Raw genomic sequence first — 27,860 nt, 5'->3', positions numbered from 1 at the left:
GGAAAGACTGCTGGAGCATTCACAAGACCGAAGGGCAGGGCCAGGTACTCGGTGCCCCATCAGTGTATTGAATGTGGTCTTCCTCTCATCACCCTCCTTTAGGTGGCATGCACTCCTCGGGTGTGGCTTTCTGATTGGGGTAACATCAAGCCGTTCCTCTGGGTAGTCCAACGGCCAGAGGGAGTGGACAACCAAGATTTGGAACGAACCCCAAGACGCCTGGCTTCAGAAGGACCAAAGGAGCGAAGCGACCATTTGATCCCGGCAGAGCTCGCCCAGCATCCGCCGCGGGGGATGTCACCGTTCCAGCCCCAGTTTGCTTATCCTCCGCCAATCTTTCTGGAACGGGAGGCAGAGACTGGAGCTGCTGCGGCCGAAGATCTCGTCCAACACTACAAGCTGGATTGGATTAGGGTGAGAGATTTTGCTGGCCTCTACCCAGAAGGCAGAGACCAAGGCGAACCGAAGGAGAAGACGGGGACCCGCTTTGCAGCCTGGGCATCGGGTCTGACTGTCCACTCATGATTTGCCTCTCCGCTGGAGTCTGGAAAGCCGGCCCCGAAGTTCATTGGACCATTCAAAGTCCTGAGGGAAGTAAACCCGGTGGCTGACACCTTGCAGCTCCACAAGACCCGAAAGATCAATCGCCACCTTCCAAATCTTTAAATTAAAAACTGTCAGCACTAGCCCTTAGCCCCGCCGGCACCCAGGCTTATCGATGGTGAGAAGGCTTTTGGACTCACGAACTGTTCGGCGATATCTCGTGGACTGGGAGGGATTCGGTTCCGAGGAGAGCTGCTGGGGACCACCATCACCACGTCTCCGAGCAGCCAGGGCCGTCAGGAGTTGGCCGAAGGGGAAGGGCTCCTGTTACGTCTTCCGAGGTAAGACGCTCTAACTCTCGGGCGTAAGGGCTCAGGACGGTCCCGCTAAACGGCAGTCATGTTTAGGGGCGCCGAGAATTGAGTATTTAGAGAGGACCAGGGCGAAGCTTCAGTGTTCAATCGTAAACCCGAACCAGAGATACCGTCTAGCGTTTCGTTTCGTGCTCAGTTCTCGATCCTAGCCTCGGATACTCCAGCATTTGGGTCCAAACCATCCTCATCAAGGACTCCCAGTACAATTGGTCCGCAGATGGTAGTGCAAGTGGAGCAGAAAGAAATGCTGAGGTAACAATGAGGGAATAACTGAGAGACAGCATGAAGAGTCCGGGAATGCGGCAGCACCTTGGGGAAAGGGGCGATATGCTTATGAATATACAGTGATATATGTACATACGTGCATGGTCAGCTCTGCCTGTGATGATGATGCTGGAGGAACTTAGCAGGCCAAGCGGCGTCTACGGAAAAGAGTCAACACTCTCTGGAAATGAGGAGTGTTTAATGTACTACACCGAAAGCCGTCAGAACTCCGCCTCCAACCTAGGGGCAATCAAATATTGAAGGGCTAATATCAGCAGCTAAACATGTAGGATACACACAGCAAGCCTCCCTCACCATATGAAAGGACATATGAATCCCTGTGGAGTTTTATGACAAACTGATGACTTGTCATTGGCAATTTTAGTCGGGTGTCATCAGTAAAGTGTCCAGATCTACCAAATACAATGTCACAGTCGCCGTCTACTCCACCCACTTAAATTACTTTTTTCCTTTGGTGGCAAGGGAGAAGGATGCTTGGCATTAGGGGTCAGTAATGCACCTTACAAGTCGGAGTGTGGAGCAAAGAGAGAGCAAGTATGCTCACTAAATTCCTCCCCAAGAATAATATCAAAAAGCCTAATGCTTTTCATTCATTCAAACACGCACTTGTATGCACTGCCATGGCAGTGATATCCCAACAAACATTCTATGTTAAACTGTCTCAAAGATCTTTCCTTTGCACCTCGTAGGAACTGCATTCATCAATACACTGTATGCTGCATCATTTCTTCACAAGTGCCCGTTGTTATGCTGATAAATTCTGAATAAGAAATTATTGAACCTACTATGTCCAAAATGTAAATGAGTAAGTATAACTTCTTCCCCCTTTTATACCCATCTTCCAGCTAAGTTCCCACCATCCTCTGAATTGCATATAAATGCCGTCCTTTCTTCAGCTTGTCCCAACTTCATTGTCACGGTGTTCGAATAGACTTTTTAAATCGCGGCTTTCACCTCCCCTTGTGCAAAGGCACCCCCACATTTATACCCTTATTTTGAAGTGATTGCTGGCTAGAATGTCTGCCACCTCATTTCTTTCAACACCAACATGGGTAGGGGCCCATAAAAACTGGATACACAAGCCCAAGCCCTGCAGCCTCAACAGATGTTGTCCAATCTTCAGAAGACTGTCCAGCCTACAATTTGAAACTTTGGAACATAAACAGAAACACTTGAACGACAACGGAACCTCTTGACCATAGATATTGGCATTAAAGGGTGGGTGAACAGTTGTACCTAATAAAGTGATTGTTTGTCGGTCTTTGTCTGTTTATCTACAGTCAGTGACCAATGAGCTTAAAAAAAAGACATTTCATTCCGATCTGTGCATTTTATTCAGCGCTATTGTATAGTGAATATCATGTCTTTCACCAGATGGGATCCAGACTGCAATTCAGGGAGCTGCTCTTTGGCCTTTGGGACAGGTGGTTGAGAAAGATCCGGGTAATGATTTTCCTTCTGGTAGATGGTAAGGTCAATACGAATGGATTTGTCTCCTTCCTTGAAGTATTCACCATGACAGCACCTCTGGCTTGTCTCTGTCTCCGAGATGAGATTGCGAAACTGTGAGTAGAGGTTCTGGCAAGGACATTGTTTGCCTCAAAACCTTTCTATCCCTCAGTTGACGTGTGTCCCTGCAACTTCCTGTGGGAGCAGACTTGATGGGTCTGGGAATCAGGGCCAGTACACCAAAGGTCTGTCTAGTTTTACGTCCTTTCCCTCCTCCGTTCTCAGCACTTGGTGTGTGTGCTCCATGGGTCTCGGCAGTGATGAAGCCAGCAGCAGGGAGCAAGACCTCTTGCACACTCTCCACCCAGCAGCAGGGAGCAAGACCTCTTGCACACTCTCCACCCAGCAGCAGGGAGCAAGACCTCTTGCACACTCTCCACCCAGCAGCAGGGAGCAAGACCTCTTGCACACTCTCCACACAGCAGCAGGGAGCAAGACCTCTTGCACACTCTCCACCCAGCAGCAGGGAGCAAGACCTCTTGCACACTCTCCACCCAGCAGTAGAGAGCAAGACCTCTTGCACACTCTCCACCCAGCAGCAGGGAGCAAGACCTCTTGTGCACTCTCCACCCAGCAGCAGGGAGCAAGACCTCTTGCACACTCTCCACCCAGCAGCAGGGAGCAAGACCTCTTGCACACTCTCCACCCAGCAGCAGGGAGCAAGACCTCTTGCACACTCTCCACCCAGCAGCAGGGAGCAAGACCTCTTGCACACTCTCCACCCAGCAGCAGGGAGCAAGACCTCTTGCACACTCTCCACCCAGCAGCAGGGAGCAAGACCTCTTGCACACTCTCCACCCAGCAGCAGGGAGCAAGACCTCTTGCACACTCTCCACCCAGCAGCAGGGAGCAAGACCTCTTGCACACTCTCCACACAGCAGCAGGGAGCAAGACCTCTTGCACACTCTCCACCCAGCAGCAGAGAGCAAGACCTCTTGCACACTCTCCACCCAGCAGCAGGGAGCAAGACCTCTTGCACACTCTCCACCCAGCAGCAGGGAGCAAGACCTCTTGCACACTCTCCACCCAGCAGCAGGGAGCAAGACCTCTTGCACACTCTCCACACAGCAGCAGGGAGCAAGACCTCTTGCACACTCTCCACACAGCAGCAGGGAGCAAGACCTCTTGCACACTCTCCACCCAGCAGCAGGGAGCAAGACCTCTTGCACACTCTCCACCCAGCAGCAGGGAGCAAGACCTCTTGCACACTCTCCACCCAGCAGCAGGGAGCAAGACCTCTTGCACACTCTCCACACAGCAGCAGGGAGCAAGACCTCTTGCACACTCTCCACCCAGCAGCAGGGAGCAAGACCTCTTGCACACTCTCCACCCAGCAGCCGTGTCAGGGCTTCTGCCGGACCTTGGTCAAGTGCCACCCGGAGTGTTCTGGTCACTTCACGTGCAGGCTTTGGAGAGGGTGTAAAAGAAGTATATACAAAGGTCCCTTTCCCAGTCACTTCCACAACTCCGGGATTCTCTCTCCGCCGCCTGCAATTGACCTGCCCGCTACTTTATCCTGCGCGGGGTCCACGCTTTCAATCGCCGGTTCTTCGACATTCTCACGTCCTGCAAGGATCGGTAGAACGCTAGTCTACAGACCTCAGGACCCGCTGTCCCCAACACCGGCAGGCACCGGCGACTCCAGACCGCGACCCCTGCTGCCGCCGACTCCAGCATTGACCGAGAACGCCTCCCGGTTGCCGCCGGAGCCCGTCTCCCGTCTTCCACTCCTCCCCCCACCCCGACCACTCCGTAATCCCGTGTCTCCCAGGTCCCACCGCCATCGCTCGGAGACTCCATCTTCCTCTCCTTCCCTGAACTCCCCAACTCTCCCCTCTCCTCTAATACTACCAAACCTCTTCCCCCTCCCTCCGATCGCAGCTCTCATCCGTGCCGGTTTTCACCATTCCTCTGACCTTCCCCTCTAAGGGGTAGGACGTTCTGCCCTCAGTAAGGGCCTCACCTTTATCTCCCTGCGCCCACACCTCAGCGAGTTCCGTGCCCACCGTGACGCTGAGCTGTTCTTCCGCCACCTCGGTCTCTGTGCCTACTTCTTAGGCAAGGACTCTTCATCCGGCACCGATGACCTTTTCCGGCATCACCCTCCCCTTTCTCGATCTCTCTGTTTCTATCTCTGGAGACAGCTTATCTCCTAATGTCTATTAAAAACACTTGGATTATACCTCTTTCCACCCCGTTACTTGTAAAAATGCCTTCCCTTTCCCGCAATTCCTCCGCCACCGCCGCATCTGCTAACAGGATGAGGCTTTTCATTCCAGAACGAAGGAGATGTCTTCCTTCTCCAAAGAAAAGGGCTTCCCTTCCTCCACCACCAAAGCTGCCCTCAACCACATCTCTTCCATTTCACACACCTCTGCTCTTACCCCATTGTCCCACCACCCCACCAGGGATAGGGTTCTTCTTGCCCTCATCTACCACCCCACCAGCCACCACGTCCAGCACATAATTCTCCATAACTTCTGCTACCTCCAATGGGATTCAGCCACCAAGCACACCTCCCCCCCCCCCGCCTTTTGCGTTCCACAGGGATCTCTCCCTACGCGACCCCCTTGTCCATTCATTCCTCCCCACTCATCTCCCTCCTGCCACTTATCCTTGTAAGCAGAACAAGTGCTACACTTGTCCCTACCCTTCCTCCCTCACTACCATTCAGGGCTCAAACAGTTCTTCTAGATGAGGTGACACTTCACCTGTGAGTCTGTTGGGGTCATTTACTGTACCGGTACTCCTGGTGTGGCCTCTTGTGTATCAGTAATTCTCGAAGTAGATTGGGAGACCGCTTTGCTGAGTACCAACTCTAAATCCATCAGAAAAAGCAGGATCTCCCAGTGGCCACCCAATTTAATTCTACTTCCCATTCCAACATGTCCAGCCATGGCCTGTCACAATGAGGCCACACTCAGGGTAGAAGAGCAACACCTTATATTCCATCTGGGTAGCCTCCAACCTGATGGCATAAACATTGCTTTCTAGAACTTCTGGTAATGCCCCCCCCCTCACTTCTCTATTCCCCATTCCATTTTCCCTCTTTCACCATATCTTCTTGTCTGCCTATCACCTCCCTCTGGTGCTCCTCCCCCTTTTTCTTTCTTGTATGGCCTTCTATCCTCTCTTATTAGATTGCCCCTTCTCCAGCCCTGTGTCTCTTTCACCAATGAACTTTAAAAGCTCTTTACTTCACCCCCGCCTTCCCAGTTTCACCTATCACCTTGTGTTTCTCCCTCCCTTCCTTCCACCTTCTAACTGTGACTCCTCATCCTTTTTTCTCCAGTCCTGATGAAGGGTCTTGGCACGAAACATTGACTATACTCTTTTTCATAGATGCTGCCTGATTACACCACTGGCTCTTTGAAGGTCCTCTATCTGTCTGTCCTTGGCCATATTGTGTGGTTCAGGATCCTCATTTCTGCAAGTTGTCTTTGGTCTCTCGCATTTCCTTCACCCTTCAGAGGTCCAATGAAGTGTTGTCTTGCTGATGGATTTGGCCTCTCTTCTCATCACGTGCCCAATCCATGTCCAATGTTTCCTCATGATGATTGTGGCCATGTCCTCTTGGTGACACTGAAGGAGTAGGGCATGGCTGAAGATCTTTCTTGGCCAGAAAATACAATGGATCTTCCGGAGGCTCATGGTGTGGAATGATGACAGCTTGGCAAAGTCATTCTCTGTCATGTGCCAGCTTTCTGACGTGTACAAGTCTGTGGACAGAACACCGATCTGGTACAGCTTCACCTTGGCGTGGATGCTATACTTGGTTAATCCCCATATGTTGCTCATTGATCTGAAAGAGTCTGCACTTCATGTCATCCTTGTTCCCACCATTCTGCTGAATGATGCTGCCTGGATAGGTGAATCTGCCGGTGCTGGGCAAGTCAATGCTTGATGGGAGGAGGAGACTCTGAGGGCCATGGTCTCAGTCTTTCTCTAGCTGACTCCATCCAGCCTGTCCACTAAAGGTACACAAGCACGGAGTTTTCCCTTGCATGTGCTGGTATGTACGTGATAGTAATGCGAGATCATCCACTTAATGCCTCTCTGCTTATCATTCATCGTTTGCCTCATAACCCAGTCAGTCACCAGGTTAAATAATATTGCTGACATCACACAGCATTGCCTAACTCCTGTCTTGACTTCAAAACTCAAATTGCAGCTCAACTGTGCAGGTGAAATTAGCATAGAAACTCTGGATAAACTGGAGAATTTTGGAAAGGATACAACATGATCTGAGAATTTACCAGAGGCTCTCCCTGTGGAGAGTCCACTAAATTCACACACAGTTGCCTCTGTCACTCTGCTTGATGTTATGATTATGTTATGTTATTATTATTATCTCTATGATGTTACACAGCATGAAGATCTGGTCAACACAGCCTTTGTTCTTCCTGAAGCCAGCTTGCTGTTTCTCCAAACACACATGGACAACATCTGCAATCCTTTGGACTTTGGTGAGAATCTTGCTGGTCACTGATCTTGTTGCAATCACCTGGCGCTCCTTTCTTGGGGATCCTTACAGTGACTCCCTTTGTCCAGTTCTTTGGTACTTGTCCCCGTTCTCAGATTATAGTAAACAGTGATTGCAGGATGGCTACTAAAACTTTCGATTCAGATTGAACAGTTCGGCATTCAAATTGTCGTGTCCGGGAGCTTTAATGATTTAATTGCAGCAACAATCTCTTCTTTCTTGGGTGGATCTGTGTCGATGTCAAGGTCCTCTGCTGACTCCTGTATGTCAGGTTTTTCATTTGGTGGTGGTGTATTCAGTAGTTTGCTGAAATACTCTGTCATGCTTCTTGCTCTTTCTCAGTTGTCAAAATCAGACCATTCTTATCTCTCATGGGACCACTGGATCTGGCCTGGAAATTTCTGCATACCAGATTTGAAACCTTGCTGATACTTTCCTGATCACCTCGACTGGCTGCTGCTTCAGCGTCTTCCGAAAGGTTTACGATATACATTCTTATCTTTCTTACAAGTCATTTCACTTTTTGTTTGTGTATGCTCATTAAAGTTTCACTTGAATTCATGTTGACATTTCATCTAAAAGTTTCTTCTAAGGCTGTCCATTTTCCTGCTGTATCCATATCTTGTTCTTTCCAGCTCTGTATCCTAGACAATCCTTGCTGCTCTTCTTGAAGACTGAGACAATCCATTCCCACATTGTGTCTGCTGACACATCCTCGTCGAGTTCCTACAGGCCTGGAATTTGTTCTGAAGCTAAACAGTGAAGGCAGATCTCACACTGGTATCCTTGAGCTTCTCAACGTCAAAATGACATTGTACCTGTGGTCTGGTCCCAGTGCTTCTTCTCAGCTTGAGTTTCATCACTGCTATGACAAGGTGGTGATCACTCCCTGTCACAAACAGGAGAAAACCTGTCGATGCTGGAAGTTCAAGCTGAGGGGAATGGAGTGTTGGGACTGAGTCCCCGGTGAACACGGAACAGTGTAGCACAGGAGCAGGACTTCCAGCCCACTACGTCTGCCGGCTATTATGCCAATCTAAACTGCACGCAGTCCACATCCATCTATTCCCTTCACAAACAAGAGAAAACCTGCAGATGCTGGAAATCCAAGCAACACACACAAAATGCTGGAGGAACTCAGCAGGCCAGGCAGCATCACTGGAAAAGAGTAAACAGTCAACATTTTGGGCTGAGACCCTTCATCAGGACCGGAGAGAAAAGATGAGCAGTCAGAATAAGACGGTGAGACGGTGGGGGAGGGGGGAGGAAGAAATATAAGGTCATAGATGATAGGTGAATCCGAGGGGTGGGGCGCGAGGGTGAAGTAAAGAGCTTGATAATTGATTGTTGAAAGAAATAAAAGGGCTTGAGAAGGGGGAATCTGATTGGAGAGGACAGAAGGCCATGGAAGAAAGGGAAGAGGGAGGAGCACCAGAGGGAGGTCATGGGCAGGGAAGGAGATAAGGTGAGAGAGGTAAAAGGGAATGGAGAATGGCAAAAGAGACGGGGGGGGGGGGCCTTCTCCTGAAGGTTGAGGAATCGATGTTCATGCCATCAGGTTGGAGGCTACTGAGACGGAATACAACGTGTTGTTCTTCCACTTGAGTGTGGCCTCATCCTGGCAGTAGTGGAGGCCATGGACAGACATGTCAGAATGGGAATGGGAAGTGGAATTAAAATGTGTGGCCACTGGGAGATCCTGCTTTCTCTGGCAGCTGGAGCATAGGTGCTTGACCAGATGTTCTCCTAATCTACTTTGGGTCTCAGCGATTTACAGAAGGCCATACTGGCAACATGGGATACAGTAGATGACCCCAACAGACTCACAGGTGAAGTGTCACCTCACCTGGAAAGCCTGTTTGGGACCCTGGATTATGTGAGGGAGGAGGTGTAGGGGCAGGTAAGGCACTTGCTCCACTTGTGGGGAGAGAAAAGTGGCCAAGGGAACGGTCCCTGGAGAAAGCGGGAAGTGGTGGGGGAGATGTGCTTGGTGGTGGGTCGCGTTGGAGATGGCGGAAGTTACGGAGGTTATGTGCAGACACGGAGGCTGGTGGGGTTGTAAATGAGGACAAGACGAACCCTATCCCTGGTGGGGTGACAGGAGGTCGGGTTGAGGGCAGATATGCGCGAAATGGGAGATCACTTCCTGTACCTGCTCCACTTGTCACCCCTGCATCCTGCAAGGATCATGTCCAAGTGCCACTGGCCGTCAAATGGTCAAGCTGGTCCTTGTCGCGTCCATTGGGTGAACACGATGTCGATCTGTGGACTTAACGGTACGGAAAGTGAGTCCCTCACACTTTGTTCACGGCACAGAATTCCACCATTCTTTCACCATTGCTGTTCATCGTTCCACAGGTCATTGAGCCTCCAGACCATTCATTCTTGTAAATTTAAAGAAACCATTCCAGGTATACGTGTAAAAACGTGGATTTCCACGTCATCACGATACCACGCCTCTTTTAAATTAAACATGACGTTAGATCCCCCCACTCCGGACTTCCGTGTCTTTCTTTGAATTAGTTTAGTGATTTGAAGTTACGAAATGTAATATTGGTGACAAGGTATTTCTTTAAAATTGAACCCGAGATGGCTACCTACCCGTTCAAGCACGGCGAGATTTTCTGAAGCAGAAAGGAAGTGAGCACGGGCTTCTGGTTCGGAAGGGAGGACGCGATCGAGTTATTAAAACAAGGCAGAAAACGGAAGGATTCACGGGTTCATAAAGAGAAGGAAGATTCATAAGGAGTGAGTACCAGGTCATAATAATCATATAGGAAATGGCCGGTTATACTGGAAAAATTGACTCATTTGATGACACAGTACTCACACTGGAGTATGGGCACTGAGCTAATTCAGCAGTATTTGAAAGCAAATGAAATAGCTAATGAGACACGAGTTCCAATTTTGCTGAGTGTATTGGGTTTAAAGGCTTATGGTTCGCTTCAAAGTTTGATTGCTCCAACCAAAGCAGTAAATGGCTGCAAAGGAGACACCAGGATGGTGTGTTGTCGCAAGATTGGTGCAAGATTCGGGATGCATCGGAGCGGATGCAGGATGTTTTCAAAGGGAAGGGTGAACAGCCAGAGGTACTGGTGCACATTGGCACAGATGGCATTGGCAGAGGAAGAGGCCGTAAGCAGTGAGTATGGAGAGTTCGGAAAGAGGACCTCCAAGGAGCTAACCTCCGGAATATTCCCGGTGCCAAAGGCCAGTGCAGGTAGGAATGGAATGATAGCACGAATGAATAAGTGAGTGGCTGAGGAGATAGTGCTGGGGCCAGTGTTATAAATTCTTGGATCTTCGGAACCATTTCCGGGGAAGGGGTGACTTGTACAAGAGGGACGGGTTGCACGTGACCTGGAGGAGGAACTAGTATCCTGGTTGGGAAGTTTGCTAATGGTGATCACGAGGGTTTAAACTAGTTTTGCAGGGGGCAGGGAACCCGAGCCCCAGGTCCTTAAGGCAAGGATCGGACCGGAATGTAGAGGCCAGGTGACAAACCTTTCAGTGGGTGAGTAGTTAGGGAACAGAGACCACCACTCCTTAACTTTCAGAATAGCTATAGATAAGGATAGTTTTAAATTGCCGGAGAATGTTAAATTGGAGTATGGGAAATTACAAGGTCATTTGGCAGGAACTAAGAAGACTTACTTGAGAACACCTTCTCTCTAGCAAGTCCACATCAAATATAAGGAGGATTTTCGAACAGACATACTTTATTGATCCCAAGGGAAATTGGGCTTCATTACAGCCACACCAACCAAGAATAGTGAAGAAATATAGCAATATGAAACCATAAATAATTAAATAATAATAAGTTAATCATGCCCAGTGGAAATAAGTCCAGGACCAATCTATTGGCTCAGGGTGTCTGACACTCTGAGGGAGGAGTTGTAAAGTTTGATGGCCACAGGTAGGAATGATTTCCTATGACGCTCAGTGTTACATCTCGGTGGAATGAGTCTCTGGCTGAATGTACTCCTGTGCCTAACCAGTACATTATGGAGTGGATGGGAGTCATTGTCCAAGATGGCATGCAACTTGGACAGCATCCTCTTTTCAGACACCACCGTCAGAGAGTCCAGTTCCACCCCCACAACATCACTGGCCTTACGAATGAGTTTGTTGATTCTGTTGGTGTCTGCTACCCTCAGCCTGCTGCCCCAGCACACAACAGCAAACATGATAGCACTGGCCACCACAGACTCGTAGAACATCCTCAGCGTCGTCCGGAAGATGTTAAAGTCAGTCTCCTCAGTAAATAGAGACGGCTCTGACCCTTCTTGTAGACAGCCTCAGTGTTCTTTGACCAGTCCAGTTTACTGTCCATTCGTATCCCCAGGTATTTGTAATCCTCCACCATGTCTACACTGACCCCTTGGATGGAAACAGGGGTCACCGGTGCCTTAGCCCTCCTCAGGTCCACCACCAGCTCCTTAGTCTTTTTCACATTAAGCTGCAGATGATTCTGCTCGCACCATGTGACAAAATTTCCCACCGTAGCCCTGTACTCCACCTCATCTCCCTTGCTGATGCATCCAACTATGGCAGAGTCATCAGAAAACTGATTTTAAAAGATCAGTTTCACAGAGGAGAGGAAAGGTATGTTCCTGTTAGAAGGAACTACGGGGATGGAACAGCAAGAGAACCTTGGATGTCCAGAGAAGTGATGAATTTGGTCAAGAAGAAAAAGGAAAAGTATGTAAAGCTTCAGAAGTTATGATCAAATGAAGTACATGAGCATTCTAAAGAAACCAAAAAAGAACTCAAGAAGGGAATTGAGAAAACCAGGAAGGGCTATAAAAAGTCCTTAGCAAGTAGGATTAAGGAGAATCCCAAGACATTCTATACATCGAGCAAAGAGGATAACTAGGGAGAGGGTGGGACCACTCAAGGATAAAGAGGGAACGTTTGCTTGGATGCAGGGAACGTGAGTGATGACCTTAAATGAGTATTTTACTTCAGTATTTACCAAAGAAAAGGATATGGAGGACCAGGAGGTCAGTGCCATGTGCATAAATATGTTAGGGGTCAAGGAGGGAGAAGTGTTGGGCCTCCTCGTGAGTATTAAAATGGATAAGTCCCCAGAGCCTGGTGGGATTTACTCCAAGTTATTGAGGGAGACAAAAGACAAGGTTACTGGGGCATGAGGAAATCTGCAGATGCTGGAAATTCAAGCAACACACACAAAATGCCGGTGAAACGCAGCAGGCCAGGCAGCATCTATAGGAAGAAGTACAGTCGATGTTTCGGGCCGAGACCCTTCGTCAGGACTAACTGAAAGAAAAGATAGTAAGAGATATAGGAGGGGGAAATCTGAAATGATAGGAGAAGACAGGAGGGGGAGGGATAAAGCTAAGAGCTGGAAAGTTGATTAGCAAAAGGGATACAGAGCTGGAGAAGGGGAAGGATCATGGGACGGGAGGCCTAGGAAGAAAAAAAGGAGGAGGGGAGCACTAGAGGGAGATGGAGAAGAAGAAAGGAGTGATTGTGAGAGGGGCAGAGAGAGAAAGGGGGGGAATAATAAATAACTAGATAAGGGATGGAATAAGGAATTCCCATTCTGATATGTCTATCCGTGGCTCCTCTACTGTCAAAATGAAGCCACACTCAGGTTGGAGGAACAACACCTGATATTCCATCTGGGTAGCCTCCAACCTGATGGCATGAACATTGACTTCTCTAACTTCCGTTAATGCCCCTCCTCCCCTTCTCACCCCACACCTTATTTATTTATTTATTACTCCTTCCCCCCCCTTTCTTTCTCTCTTCTCTTTTTTCTCTCTCTGCCCCTCTCACAATCACTCCTTGCCTGTTCTCCATCTCCCTCTGGTGCTCCCCTCCCCCTTTCTTTCTCCCTAGGCCTCCCATCCCATGATCCTTTCCCTTCTCCAGCTCTGTATCCTAGTAAGCAGCCTCATGTGTGGCCCCTTGTCAAAGGCCAAATATACAACATCCACTGCATCCCCTTTATCTATCCTACTTGTAATCTCCTAAAATAAAATCCAACAGATTCATCAGGCAAGATTTTCACTGAAGGAAACCATGCTGACTTTGTACTATCCTGTCCTGTGTCACTAAGTATTCCATCACCTCATCCTTAACAATTGACTCCAACATCTTCCCAACCACTGAGGTCAGGCTAACTGGTCAATAATTTCCTTTCTGCTGCCTTCCTCCTTTCTTAAAGTGTGGAGTGACATTTGCAATTTTCCGGCACCATGCCAGAGACCGATGATTTTTGAAAGATCATTACTAATGCCTCCACAATCTCTACCGCTACCTCTTTCGGAACCCTAGGGTGCAGTTCATCTGGTCCAGGTGACTTGTGTACCTTGAGGTCTTTCAGCTTTTTGAGCACCTTCTGTCTTGTAACAGTAACTTCACCTACTTCTCTTCCTTCACACACTACAACATCAGGCACACTGCTAGTGTCTTCCACAGTGAAGACTGACACAAAATACTCATTACACCTGCCATCCCCTTGTCCCCCATTATTATTTCTCCTGCCTCATTTTCTTGCGGTTCTATATCCACTCTCATCTTTCTTTTATTTTTAAATATTTGAAAAAGCTTTTACTATCCACTGTGATATTGTTTGTCAACTTGTTTTCATATTTCATCTTTTCCCTCCTAATGATTCTTTTAGTTGCTCACTGTAGGTTTTTAAAAGCTTCCCAATCTCTGTTTTCCTGCTAATTTTTGCATTGTTGTATGCCCTCCCTTTTGCTTTTTCCCTTTTTGACTTCCTATGTCAGCCACGGTTGTACTATTTTGCCATTTGAGTATTTCTTTGCTTTTGGAATACACATGACCTGCACCTTCCTCATTTTTCCCAGAAACTCAAGCCATTGCTGCTCCACTATCATCCCTGCTGGCATTTCCCTCCAATTTACTTTGGCCGACTCCTGTCTCATCCCACTGTAATTTCCTTTGCTCCGCTGAAACACTGCTACATCGGTCTTTACTTTCTCCCTATCAAATTTCAAGTTGAACTCAATCATATTGTGATCGCTGCCTCCTAAGGGTTCTTTTACCTTAAGCTCCCTAATCACCTCCAGTTCATTACATTACACCCAATCCAGTATAGCTGATCCCCTAATAGGCTCAACGACAAACTGCTCTAAAAAGCTCACTCTTTTAAGATAAGCAAACTCACTCTCTTGAGATCCACCTAATTTTCCCAATCGACCTGCATGTTGAAATTTCCCTTGACTATCATAATATTGTCCTTTTGACACTTTTTTTCTATTTGCCATTGTAATCAGTTGTCCACATCCCAGCTACTGTAGGGAAGCCTGTATTCAACTGCCATCAAGGTCTTTTTACCCTTGCAGTTTCTTAACTCAACCCACAAGGATTCAAATAAAAACACAAAATGCTGGCAGAACTCAGCAGGCCAGACAGCATCTGTGAGAGGAGGTAGTGACGACGTTTCGGGCCAAAACCCTTAATCAGGTTTCAGCCCGAAGCGTCGTCACTACCTGCTCCTATAGATGCTGTCTGGCCTGCTGAGTTCTGCCAGCATTTTGTGTTTTTATTTATTTCCAGCATCTGGAGATTCACTCGTGTTGCCACAAGGATTCAACATCTTCCAGTCCTATGTCCCCCTCTGCCAACCTTCCTATCCCTCTGATACAATGCGTAACCTTGAACATTCAGCTCCCAGCTACAACCATCCGTCAGCCAGGATTCAGTGATGGCCAAAACATCATACCTGACAATCTGTAATCATGTAACAAGATCATCCACTTTGTTTCTTGTACTCCGTGCATTGAGATATAACACTTTGAGTACGGTATTTGCCATCGCTTTTGATTCTGCATCCCTAATGCACTGATATTCACCCTGCTGGCTGCAATTATGTCCTATAATCTGTCTGCCTTTTCTAACACACTGCACGCTATCTTTGCTTTTTTATCATCCATCCTTTCCTGAGTCCCTTCACTCCGGTTCCCACCCCCCTGCCAAATTAATTTAAACCCTCTCTAACAGCTCTGACAAACCTGCCCACGAGAATATTGGTTCCCCTCGGGTTCAAGTGCAACCCATCATTTTTGAACAGGTCATACCTCCCCCAGAAGAGATCCCAATGATCCAAGAATCTGAATCCATTCCCCCCTGCACCAGCTTCTCGGCTGCTCATTAATCTGGCAAATCATCCTATTTCTACCCTCTCTGGCGTGTGGCACAGGCAGCGATCCAGAAATTACTACTCAGGAGATCCTGCTACTCAGCTTTCTACCTAGCTCTCTAAATTCTCTTTTCAGGAACTCTTTGCTTTTCCTTCCTTTGTCAGTGGCATCGATATGTACCAGGACATCTGGGTGCTCTCAGTTCCCCGCCAAAATACCGTGGACACAATCCAAGACGTCGCTGACCCTGGCACCTGGGAGGCAACATACCATTCGGGTGCCCTGTTCAAGTCCACAGAATCTCCTGTCTGTTTCCCTGACTATTGAGATCCCTATAACTACTGCTCCCGTCTTCTCCCTCTTTCCCTCCTGCACCATGGACCTATGCTCAGTGCCAGTAACCCAGTCTCCATGGCATTATCCCCTGCAACAGTATCCAAAACGGCATACTTATTATTGAGGGGAGTGGGCACTGCGCTAACAGCACATTCACATTTCCATTTCTCCTGACAGCCACCCAGCTCCTGCAACTTTAGGGTGGCTACTTCCATTAACTCTGATCGATTATCTCCCGTACAGGGTCATCCAGCTGCTGCTCCATATCCCTAACACGGTCTTCCAGGATCTGCAGCTGGATGCATTCAGAGACACTTTATTGGGTGCCTCCTGTACCTAATGAAGTGGCCGCTGAGAGTAGGTTTGTGATTTTCTGCTGCTGGAGCCTAACCACTTCGAGGTTTGGTGTGTTGTGAATTCAGAGATGCTCTTCTGCACACAACTGTTGTAATTCATAGTGGATTTTTTGCTTCATTCTCTGTCAACTCCAGAGACTGCTGTGTGTGACAATCCCAGGAGCTTAAGTTTCTAAGATGCTACTCAAAGCACCCAATCTGGCACCAATTATCATTCCACTGTCAAAGTCAATTAAATCAAATTTTTTCCACATCCAGATGTTTTGTCTGTACAACAATTGAAGTTCTTGACCACGTCTGCATACGTTTATGCATTGAGTTGCTGCCATATGATTGGCCGATTAGATATTTGAATTAACAAGTGGATGTACACGTGTACCTAATAAAGTGGCCTCTCAGTGTATGTATTATGCTTTGGGGATAAGGACGTGAACAATACTTCCAAGACAGGTTTGCTTGCTTTTATTACTGATGTGACATTTGCTGTTCTTTCCCTCTGTAATTAAAACTGACTTGTACCCATAAATCATGTCCAGTGTAGGTGGAAAGTTGGAGAACGACAGCACACCAATGGGTGTGAGAGGAAATGTCTCAAAAGGACTGAAATTGATGGGCTTGTTCATTGAGCAAGGACTCAATGGACTGAATGGTCTCTCTTATGTTGTAAGGAAATATGATACAAATATATAAAAGATCAAGAATGTTACAGTTGTTGGAATTCATTGTTTTCCTGTATTTCAGATGTCTGACTTGAAGAATGCCGTTCTAATCAAGCCCTCACTGAGCGAGGCCCAGGTGGTGGAGCTGGTAGGACAATTGTATCGTCTGAAGGTCTCAGAGGTCCAGCCACTGCCCAGCTACGATGACCAGAACTTTCACATCCAGGTAGCTGAGACCCAAGTAAGCGGGGATCACAGGAGGAGCTACGTCCTCAAAGTCCTGAACACGACCGACAGCCAAGATGTAGATTTGGTGGAAGTACAAACACGAGTCATGATGTTCTTGAAGCAGAAAGGTTTTCCCGCCTCCACACCCATCCCAACCACTGATGGCAGGATTATGTCGCTGGAGACGATTAGTGGGTATCAGTTATTGGCTCTTGTATATTGAGCCTGTTTATTCATCATTTGTCCCTTAGATTAAAATTTGTCTTATTTATCTAATTGTCCATGTTTTCATAATTCACTGAAACTCATTGGAAACAAAGGTTTGTCAGACTAATCTAACCAAAGACCATGCTCTATATTTTGCAGATTCTGGTCAAGAATATAAGACCCATATGGTCCGCTTGTTGACCTATTTACCGGGAATTCCACTGCAGCAGATTCCTGCAGACCCACCGACCTTCTACAAGGTCGGGCAAACTCTCGCTCAGATTAATAAGGTTCTCAAAGTAAGTCCATGTATTCTGTGTCCAGACATCTAAGTAAGCTGTGTTTTGCCTTTAATATCAGTACAGGTATGATCAAAGCGCCATCCTGTGGTAACAAATCAGATTTACTTTAAATCTCCAGCTTGAAACAATTTGTTGAAATGTCATCTTTATTATTTTGGGTCACTGAGCATCACAGACATGATGCCAAATATTAAGCAGCAAAATGAAATTGCAGAAACAGTCAGCAGGTCAGGCAGCAGGTGTGGGGAGAGAAACAAAGTTATTGCTTTATATTTGTCATTTATCGAGATAGAGTGAAAAGCTTTTGTTTGGTGTGTCATCCAGCCAGGCCAGTACACTGAGGTATAAGAAGAAAGCAGAATGTAAAATACAGCGTTTCACTCTCAGGAAGGACAGGGCAGGTAGACAATAAAGTGCTGGGGCCACAGCAAGGTCGACTGAGAGATCAATCCTTACCGAGTTACAGGTCAGTCCAAGAGACGGAGAGTGGCTGAGAAACTGTCCTGGAGTCTGGTGGGACATGCTTTCAAGATTGCATCTTCTGCCCAACCGTAGAGAGGGGAAGAAAGAATGACCGGGCTGGGAAGACCCTGCTCTTTGTGATTTTTTTAAATACATAAATGATTTGGATAAGGAAGTGGAAGTGCTAGAGGTGATGGTAGAGGCAGACGCATTAGGACAGTTAAACTCTGAAATTAATAGGCACGTGGATGAAAATAGCGAGATATGTAGGAGTGGAGGGTTAGATTCATCTTGGTAGGTTAAGAGGTCAGAACAATGTCATGGACCGAAGGATCTGCCCTGTCCTGCAATGTTGGATGTTCTGTTTCCTGAGGCAGTGGGAAAATTAGCCAGAGTGAAGAGGGGAAAGCTGCAATGACTCCCAGCTGATTACCATTTTTTCAAATGATCAAAATTTTTAGTGTTTTTGATATTTCATTTCTTTTTCTTTGAAAGGTAGAAAATGTCAAATTAATTCCAATCCGCATTTGAAATCCACCAGTCACCCTTTATAGTCCACTATAAGCTTCCTAAATGAGTGACTCTAGAGAACAAGCTACCTTTGGGAGAGATGACTAGCCAGTAGAAGATGAAGTTGGGACAGTTGTTTTGAATTTCTGGCTGTGTAGGATGAGTTGACCTTACAGTTCCAGTTGCTTAAAGTGCAGCGATCTGTTCATTTTGACTAACGTGAGTGATCGGTCTCCCACAACTATAATAAATGCTGTTAGTACTCCACTTTGGGATGTTGGTGCTTAATTTGTGTAGAAAAGCAGAATTTTGGGGCAATTATCTTGAAGAAAGTTAATTTGCCGGTGGTGGGTGAGTGTAATGGACTTGTCTAATTATTAGGAATTCCAACATCCCAAACTGAAGAGTCTACAGAGAGATTCCTTCCTCTGGAAACTTACGAACATTCACCAGCTGAAAGAGTACCTATACATCCTGAAGGACAGTGATCGCAAAGTTGTGGAGCACATTATTCAGCAAATTCTAGAGAAGGTGCTTCCAAATATCAGCAACTTTCATGAAAGTAAGTGCCTCTTTGTCAGTCATTAGGTTTGCAGGGGGGGGGGGGGGGACTTGAGATAATTTGAGCAGTTGTGAAAATGGGTGCTTTCAATGGGCCAGGTACACCAACTTCACCTTCTGACCACTGAACAATGAAATGAAATAGGTGCTTAAACATCCATCCAGTAGAGCCCATCCAGAGTCCCAGACTGATGTGGTGAGTCTGTGTAATTCATTGCCACAGGCAGCAGTGGAAGCCAAGTCATTGGGTAAATTTAATTAAGGACATCAAGGTTACAGGGAGAAGGCAGGAGAATGGGATTGAGAGGGAAAGTAAATCAGCCATGATGGAATAACAGTAGATTTGATGGGCTAAATGATCTAATTCTGATCCTTTGTCTTATGATCTTATGGGCTTGTACAGCAGGGAAGCAAATCCTCCAGCCCAACTCGTCCATGCCAGGAAAATGCCATCTAACCTAGAACCATTTGCACACATTTTGCCCCTATCCCTCTGAACCGTTCCTATCTGCATATCTGTCCAAATGTCCATTAAATGTTATTAACCTTTACCCCTTCCACTGGTCACTCATTCCATAATCACACCTCCCTTTGTGTGAAGAAATTGCCCTTTTAAAATACTTCCCCTCTCAGAATACTATACATTCACCTTGTCAATGCCCCTCAAGATTATATCCACCTCTGTTGGTCCAACTCAGCTACCTGGAATAACGCCCCGGTCTGCCCAGCTTCCCTCGACAACTCAGGACCTTGGATGCTGGCAACATTCACATAAATCATCTTTGCATTTCTTCCACCTTCTGATAACAGGGTGACAATGACTGCACAGTTCTCCAAGTGCAGCCTCACAAATGTGTTCACTGCAACATAATGTCCCTCACGCTCAGGAGCGTATGTTGCCTTTAGCGATGGATGATACAATTGTACAACATTTGTGTCTCGAACAGGCATCAATCATGGAGACTTCAGTCACACCAATGTTCTAGTGCATCCTCGTCATTCATCAGCTGATCGCTCCAACCCAGGTCACCTGCAACAGGAGCTGGACATCTCTGGCATTCTTGACTTCAGTGACATGAACTGTGGTTACTGTGTGTGTGACCTGGCCATATGCATAATGTACATGATGCTGGACAACAATGATCCCATGCATGTGGGGGGCCACATTCTCGCGGGCTTTGAAAGTGAGATATCTTTATCTCCCCAGGAGAGGGATGCCTTGTATTTGCTGGTTCTTGGCAGGTTTGTTCAGTCGCTGGTTATGGGGAGATACATAGTCCAGTTTTACCCAGACAATGAGGAATACCTTATGACCACATCAAGAACTGGTTGGATGCTTTTGCATCAACTCTGGGAACTGGGTGAAGAAGCAGTGCAGAAAGTTTGGTTTGAGACAGCTGACTCCTATCTCACTCCATGACCTCCCCAGTGGAACTGAGATGACCCAGGCACAACAGCTTCTCATAAAATATCCATGTATTTAAGGGAGAAATCACTAAATCGCAATCATTAAACATGTCCACCACCTGAATGCTCCATTAATAATGTTTAAATAGATCTTTGAACCAGCATGCTTGCCCAGATATGAAATGGTGTATCAACCTACAGGGGCGTGAGACTTGGTTAGTAGTCTCACTATCCTGAGTCGAATTGTCCTAGAGATAGTGTAGAGAAGCTCATGGGTTAATCTTCAAACCACATGCCATTGCTGATGACAGTATAGGTGATGTTTTGGTGTGGGTTAGGGTTTGTTGAAATTCCACCAACATTCCTCTGCCCTCTGATTTCTGGTGATCTCGAGCCAAGCTACTTCCACTGTCAGTAGCTGAATTGTCACCCAAGGATCTGGTGTGAAATGGTCACTATCAGCACAGGGTGCTCACTCTGTGCCGTAGGTTGGGGAGAATCAGCTCCTTGATCGTCCATTCCCCTCAGTTTTTCCTTCCACGGGTAATTTCAGATTTCGTTCATCTCCTGCTTCCATTCCACCTGGCACCTCTTGGCTCTCAGCCTTTGCCAGTCTCTTCCACCAAGCCCCATCCCCATTTCCTCAGTCACCTCTGCCCCCTTCCATCCAGCCCACTTGGCAAATTCAAACTTCATCACAACTTTTCCCAGTTCCAGCATGAAACGTTAACTTGTTTTCCATCTCCACTGTGGTATCTCCAGCTTTTTTCAAAAATGTTTTTCTTTCTGTAGCATTCAATTATAGCAATATGGTGATCGGATGGTTGTGGATGTGGCACAGGTGTGGATATGGTAAGAGGGCCGACATAACCCTGGCGCAGATAATATGAAGGATCAGTGGATATGGTGATGGGGCAGATTTAGCATATCTACTGTCTAGTGATGTGGTGGAAATGGCACTGTGGTGGGTATGTGCGATTATGGACAGAGAGTGCTATGGCACCTCTGCTGTCGCCACACAAAACCCTGAAAGGTTTGGAATTTTAAATCTACTAAAACATTGGCTGTGTATACATTTTATGCTGTAATATCTGTACCCATGACTATTAATACATTTGATCAGCAATATTGGATGTCGTCTTTTCTTTCATTTGAGATGACGATATGGTGGCTGCTGCAAGGAAGAGTTCCAAGAAAGTGCTGATTATTCAAAGTTGCCCTAACGTGCCCCAGTTACTATCAGAAGAGGCACAAAAATGGAGTGATTGTATTACTAGGGAAAGATTGTAATGGGGGCAAAATGAAAAGGGCAGCAAAATGAGAAAGGGAAGATTTGTAGGCATATGTGGAACAATGGAGGGTGTGTGGTGGGTGAATTGCTGTTCCATAGAGCTGGTGGAGACATCTGGTCTGAATGCCCTGTTCTCATTCAGTAACCACTCTGTGATTCTGTAACCAAAGAGGAGATGACAACCAGAGAACGTACTCTCTTCACAATCCGATCTTTCGTATCAAATCACTAGAACTGATAGAATTTTAAAATCCGGTTTTCCAAACAATGAGACAGTACGTTTTTAATACTCTTACTGTGCATCATTTTAATTCAGATTTATTTTTTCATTTTAAAGATGTTGCACATCTACATTTCAGTAAACCCGGCAAATTTCAAGGGAATACAGTAGCAGACAGAGATGAGATTAAAGAGGGTACAGGACCTGAGCTCCCGGTGAACGATGGGAACACCAGGCCAGTGAGTGGGAATTGCAATCGTCAGGAGAGCTAGATACCGAGCCACTAAGATTCCCTAATGGTCAGCCAGCAGATTATCCAAGTTTAACTGCAATACATTACCCCACCAGCTAATGGATTTGGGATTCAGCTGAACAATCGGTGAAATATGGAGGAGGGGAGGAGGCTCCCGTTAAATATGGCTGGCCGGTATTTCATCCTTGTTTACTTGCCTTTCCTCATATCCCTTGAATTCCTTACTCAGTGAAGATTCACTGCTAATGGTGAAGAGTCCGTCACAGGCACAAGCCTGCCCACCATGGAGGACATCTTCAATAGGCAGTGTGTCTTCCCCCTGCTAACAGATTTCTGAACGGTCCATGAATACCACCTCGCTATTTATCTTTTGCACTATTTATTGTATCTTATAAAGAAGTGTTACGCCTGCACTGTACTGCTGCCACAAAACAACAAATTTCTCAGCCGATGTCAGTGGCAATAAACCTGGTTTCGAGTCTGTAACCTGCAACATTAACTCCGCTTCTCTCCCTTCAGATGCTGCCCCACCTGCTGAGTCTTTCCAGCATTTTTCCTTGCATTCAGATTTCCGACTTCTGCAGTTTGGATTCTCAGAAGCCGCTGATCATAAAATGTAATCCCACCCCCCCATAAATAAATTTCCACATCCCTTCTACCAATGACATAAAAATATGCCTCCCCATCTTGCTGTGCATTAAAAAATTATAGCTTGTTGTTCTTAATTACAACTTCCCTGAGGAAATTTTCTGAAAGTGCCCAGTCAAATCAGCTTTGTAGTTTAAACATGAATCAGACCAATCCAGTAATTCACCTACATAGAGCAGGGACAGAACTATTTCCATCAGACTTGCAGCCAGAATCATGGAATATCAATCAGCCCTGGCCCAGTATCTTGACTAAAACCCAAAGTGTATATAGACATAAAACTTTGTAAAATGTGACAGGCTCATTAATGTGCAGTTAGAATCCGGATGATTTAAGCTGTCCCATATGCACTCTGGTGAATATTTGCCCAGAGACAGACAGAACACAGGTGAATAATAAATTTCAAATCAGGCACAGGCTGTCCCTCCTTAGAGTTGGCCTTACTTAATTTGGATTATGTTTTTAAATGAAGTACAGTGGATTCTGGTTAGTTGGGACACATCAGGACCTGTACATTTGTCCAAATTAAGCGGCTGTCTCAAAGCAGAAGTTTCATAGAAGTAGATAGCGATACAAAAAAGACAAATTAATTCTAACTGAGTAACGCATTATGTATTTAAATGGAATACAGAATAAACTAGAACACTGCCAATACTATGACAGTACTATAAACGTGTATTAGTTCCTCATGGTCATCGATGGAAGAATTCATCCAGTGTACGCTGTCGTGTTCTTTTGATTGAATGTAAATGAACAAAATTAGTGCAGATAATGGACTGCCTTCAGACAATACTTTTGATGATTGTATCCTCCAAATTTTAAATTTCACCGTAACATTCAGGGTGATTGACAATATCTTCAAATTCTTCGTAGGTCCTCACTTGTTGAAGAAGTGAAATCATTTCATCTTCTCTCCGAGTCGCATCTCCAAGCCTGAATACTTGAGACCGCAGTGAGCAAATTCTCACTTCCTATTTCTCACCAACTGTCCGTGTCAAAAATCACTGCTTTTTGAGCAGAAACACACACAAACTGACACTATTTTAAAAACTGTTCACTCTAATCACACTGTAGTTGAGGATGAAGTGAGTTACCAAAGAAACCGCAAGCTTTGATTTTATCAAATTACCCAGTTTCATTTGTACTTGCTGTCAAACCGGGACACAGAACAGGAGCTGGGTCCACCTGCTGACTGCCCTTCCAGCTCAGCTTGTTGTCTAGAAACTAGAAATGAAACTACTGAGTGGCCCTGTAGTGCGACAAGATGGACTGCTGACCACATGATCTACCTCGTTGTAGCTTTGTACCTGATAGTCTGCCCGCACTGTGCTTCCTCTGTAACTGTTATCCTTTATTATACGTACATTCTGTTACTGTTTCACCTTGTACTGCCGGAATGGTAGGCCAAACAAAGTTTCTCAATGCCCATGTGACAATAATAAACCAATAACAATGAAACAGGAGAAACAGTCAAACTCTGCACTCTGCACCCTTGCAGGGGCCAGTCACCGCGACATTTGGTCTGAACGGGGTGACCTTGGTCACCCGGATAGTGTGACAACCCTCTTGGAACAACCCACATCAAACTCGTCAGTGGAAAAGACACTTTCCAGTTCCAACATCTTCTCTATCAACCTCCTCTTCCAACCCGCAGGTACCGGGGAGTCCCGAAAATTGAATGACTCCGCGGTCAACTTTCCCCCCTTTGCAGGTAGTTTCACCCCGGCTTGTCTCACAGGGACGCTGGACAGTACTGTCACCTGGAAGAGATGCGCCAAGGCATCCCCGCTTGAACGTGACCTCCCTCTTCGTAGTGTTCCTGACAATCACTGCCATCCTGTTCACCTGTACAACCGAGGGCTTCTGCAGCCCAGGCCTCACCAGTACCCCAGCAGGTAAGCCTGACTCCTCTTCATGGTCTCCTGGAGCGAACACCAAGAGGGCCTCGCCCTCGGGCACTCCGGGAAATTTGGGGTGTCCCATTACTCCCTCCACTTCCCCGGGTCGTAACACGATTGCTTGGACTGGGTGAAGCACTCAGTCCATCGTCTAAACTCGTTATCCAGCCCAATGCAGCCACAACTTCCTCAGCAGCAACTTGAAACACCGGGTGAACAGGCAATATTCTCAGGAAGCTCTCTCCAGCTCTCTCCTTGCAGGCCCCCATGAGCCTCCTCACAATAGGAGAGTTGGTCCCCACAGGAATTGAAACGCTGCCCTTCTCCAGGGTCAGGACAAACAAGCACTCACGTATCAAGGACCTCAGCCACTCCCACATCCGCCTACGAAAACTCCATCTTCAGTGACAAATAACCATCGTGCAGGTAATCACCTGCACTAAGACCCCAGATCTTTTGTGCATTATGGCATCAATGGTAAATACGTCAGATACCGATTGTGAAACGAACAGTATGGCAAAGTGACCTGCGACACTGTGTCGAGTATGGCTCTAGCATAAATACCCCCCATCCGGAGAGATCCGTGACCTGCGACACTGTGTCGAGTATGGCTCTAGCATAAATACCCCCCATCCGGAGAGATCCGTGACCTGCGACACTGTGTCGAGTATGGCTCTAGCATAAATACCCCCCATCCGGAGAGATCCGTGGCCTGCGACACTGTGTCGAGTATGGCTCTAGCATAAATACCCCCCATCCGGAGAGATCCGTGGAGCTTGGCCCCACTGAACCTTTGGGAATAGGGTTTTTTTTGCTTTCGAGTGTTCCTTGCGATATTGCTGGGATCGTGTTGCCCCCCAAGACACCAGGCCGTTCCATCACTGAGTCTCCAAGTTTCCTGATGTCTCGGCTTAAGTACCCGGGGGCACACTCTCCAAGGGGTTTCCCGTCGTTCACACTGCTGCCTGAGGTGTCTCTCTTTACTACAGTTACAACACACAATACCGGCCGCTCCCCTTCTTGCATGACACCGGCTGCCAGCAGCCCTCTGTATAGTCCGTCCTCCTTATCAGCTCCATTATATGGAGGGGCCACACCTGCTGGTAACAAGCAGGACATCTCAGTTCTCAACTCTGCCACAATCTCCTCTACCACTCCCTGGGTGGGGCTATCTGTGATCACTTCAACACAAGGGGCTACTACCAAGGACTGTACCCTGCTGACAGAGCCCTCCTGCGCCTCCAACGCTTTCTCCACCTCCCATACTTCTCTGATCAGCTCAACAAATGGTGGGGGGGGGTCGCATCTTACGAGACAGTTGGAGACCATCAGCGATCAGGTCCTGGGACTTCGCTATTTGGTCCATTCTTAACTGGTTCACCTCGGCTGCCTGAAAGGCCCCTCTGTGCCGCCAGCAATTTAGCTGCCTCTTTAGCCTAAAGATGTACGCAGAAAGCATCACCACCTTCTCCTGACGCATGTCCAGAAACCCTGTAATAAGCTCCATTGGGCTTCCTGCCGTGCCAAACGCAGTTTCCAGTGCTCCCGTGGAAGTGGCAAGGGGGTACTGTGCCCTCACAACGTCAACAACCCGCCCCCTCAAGCTCTCAACCACTCGCTGTCTCTTAACATTATCAGAGCACTGCCACTCCTCTAACAACCGAGAGGTCTGCTCCGCCCAAGCCTCATACTCCTCGGGGGTGGGCTTCTCTCCAGAGAACATTCTCAGCTTCCAATAGCTAGGACCCTCTACCTGTGCGCTGGACCATTTATTCGCCGGAGAGGTAAGGGCTGATACTAACTCAGAATTCTGAGGGGACAGGGATTCATGAGCCATTCCAAATCAGACCACTCCTTCCCCTCAGCAGAAACAGGAGAACCCTGTCCTTGAAGTTTCTGCCCCCAGCTACAGGAGACTCGACTTGCGATTTGGCCCGTTCCCCTACACTCTCCCTTTCCTGGAAAGTATGGACAGTCCTCGGCTCTCCCTCTTTTGGGGCCCCAGTAGTATCAGGCAGTTCCACTGATGTTACATCAGCGCTAGTCTGAACTAAAACAAAGTCTGTGACTGCCATTTTATCAAACCTCCACCCCACAATCGTAACTTTCCCTATAGCTTTAACAGTACTTAAAAGTTGAATTAACGATTCATCAGGAGTTCGAAAATCTACCCCATTCAACATGAACGCATTCGCTGCCAATAACCCCAGGGATTCACAGCACTGCTCAACCCCGGCAGCATCCATAATCATGTACCATAATCACTTTACCAGACGATAGTTTAGCACAAACTTAAACACACAACTCACTGGTTCAATGCTCAGGGCAATCACACAGTATCAAACAAAATCAATCCCGGATAAGCCCCCATAATTGTAGCCCTCAGGTTCCATCAGCTACATAAGTCTAGGGAAGGCAATCTCTTTCCCTACCAAATGTGTGAGATTGAGGTATAATCTCACCCGAGACCCCTAGTTTGGGTAGATGCTGCGTGATTTGTTACAAATCAGTACCATGAAATACCAGACAGTACACCATATACAATTAAATGATTTAGCTTTATAATTCTTAATTTGACGAAAGGGTTAGTAAAGAAAAAGCAAGAAGAAAAGGGCCCATTTTAATGAAACTCTCTAATGTGTACAAGTTGGAGCTCACGGTTTCTCCTCCGCTGATCCTCCACTGAATTCCTTGGGCTTTGTCGACTCCCGGCCCCACTCCAAGTCCACTCCTATGATCTCTCCTCTCCTGCATCTTCTCCTTCAGTCTCCTGCTGAACAAAAGACCCAGATCACCTCGGTCGGTGTCAGGCACACAGCATGAAAACACACTCCCTTCATTGGGTGGCTCGCATTCCAGGGCACACGTTATCTCTAACCAAATCCCAAACATTGCTTCTACAGAAAGATCAGAACATTAGCAGTGAACCCTTTCCCAGGGTGTTACATCTGATATCTCCTTGCCTCTGTAACTCGGGCTAAAGCTCAACGAAGATTGGGACACCGCCACCCTCCAAAATTTGTGTTCCCATCAGGCCCTCAGATCGACCTGACACCTCACATATTTCCATGTATACTTTATCAGTCCTTATCAGGTGAGAGAATGTTGCCAGAGTGTGAATGAGCTGACTGAATCTTTCATCCCTCCTGCTCATCTACTGTCCTGACGTGATGGCATTCAAACATTCTGA

At 47.0% G+C, this 27,860-nt stretch overlaps 1 protein-coding gene and 1 long non-coding RNA gene across 6 annotated transcripts in view; one reads left to right on the top strand and one right to left on the bottom strand.

The window, feature by feature from the left end:
* The window catches only part of LOC140714121 (uncharacterized), a 79,541-nt gene that overhangs the window by 44,850 nt on the left and 6,831 nt on the right, over window positions 1-27,860 (bottom strand). The window contains exon 3 of the long non-coding RNA XR_012095833.1: window positions 27,329-27,440. This is a non-coding gene — a long non-coding RNA (uncharacterized lncRNA). The remainder of the gene's footprint in view (window positions 1-27,328; window positions 27,441-27,860) is intronic.
* Window positions 655-27,745, top strand: LOC140714120 (hydroxylysine kinase-like). Of its 5 annotated transcripts, XM_073024909.1 has the most exons (6): window positions 8,740-9,942; window positions 16,766-17,102; window positions 17,278-17,417; window positions 18,774-18,954; window positions 24,484-24,667; window positions 27,574-27,745. In XM_073024909.1, the coding sequence occupies exons 2-6, from the start codon at window positions 16,766-16,768 to the stop codon at window positions 27,620-27,622; spliced, it is 891 nt and encodes a 296-aa protein (XP_072881010.1). In that variant the 5' UTR covers window positions 8,740-9,942; the 3' UTR covers window positions 27,623-27,745. The 5 variants fall into 5 exon arrangements, with proteins under 5 accessions (XP_072881006.1, XP_072881010.1, XP_072881005.1 ...); XM_073024905.1 differs by lacking the exons at window positions 8,740-9,942; window positions 24,484-24,667; window positions 27,574-27,745 and adding exons at window positions 655-884; window positions 19,901-21,488; XM_073024904.1 differs by lacking the exons at window positions 24,484-24,667; window positions 27,574-27,745 and adding an exon at window positions 19,901-21,488 and having other exon boundaries at window positions 9,255-9,942.

Source organism: Hemitrygon akajei, chromosome 21 (genome assembly GCF_048418815.1).
Source record: "Hemitrygon akajei chromosome 21, sHemAka1.3, whole genome shotgun sequence".
NCBI classification, from domain to species: Eukaryota; Metazoa; Chordata; class Chondrichthyes; order Myliobatiformes; family Dasyatidae; genus Hemitrygon; species Hemitrygon akajei.
This window is presented reverse-complemented; position numbering and strand designations above follow the sequence as displayed.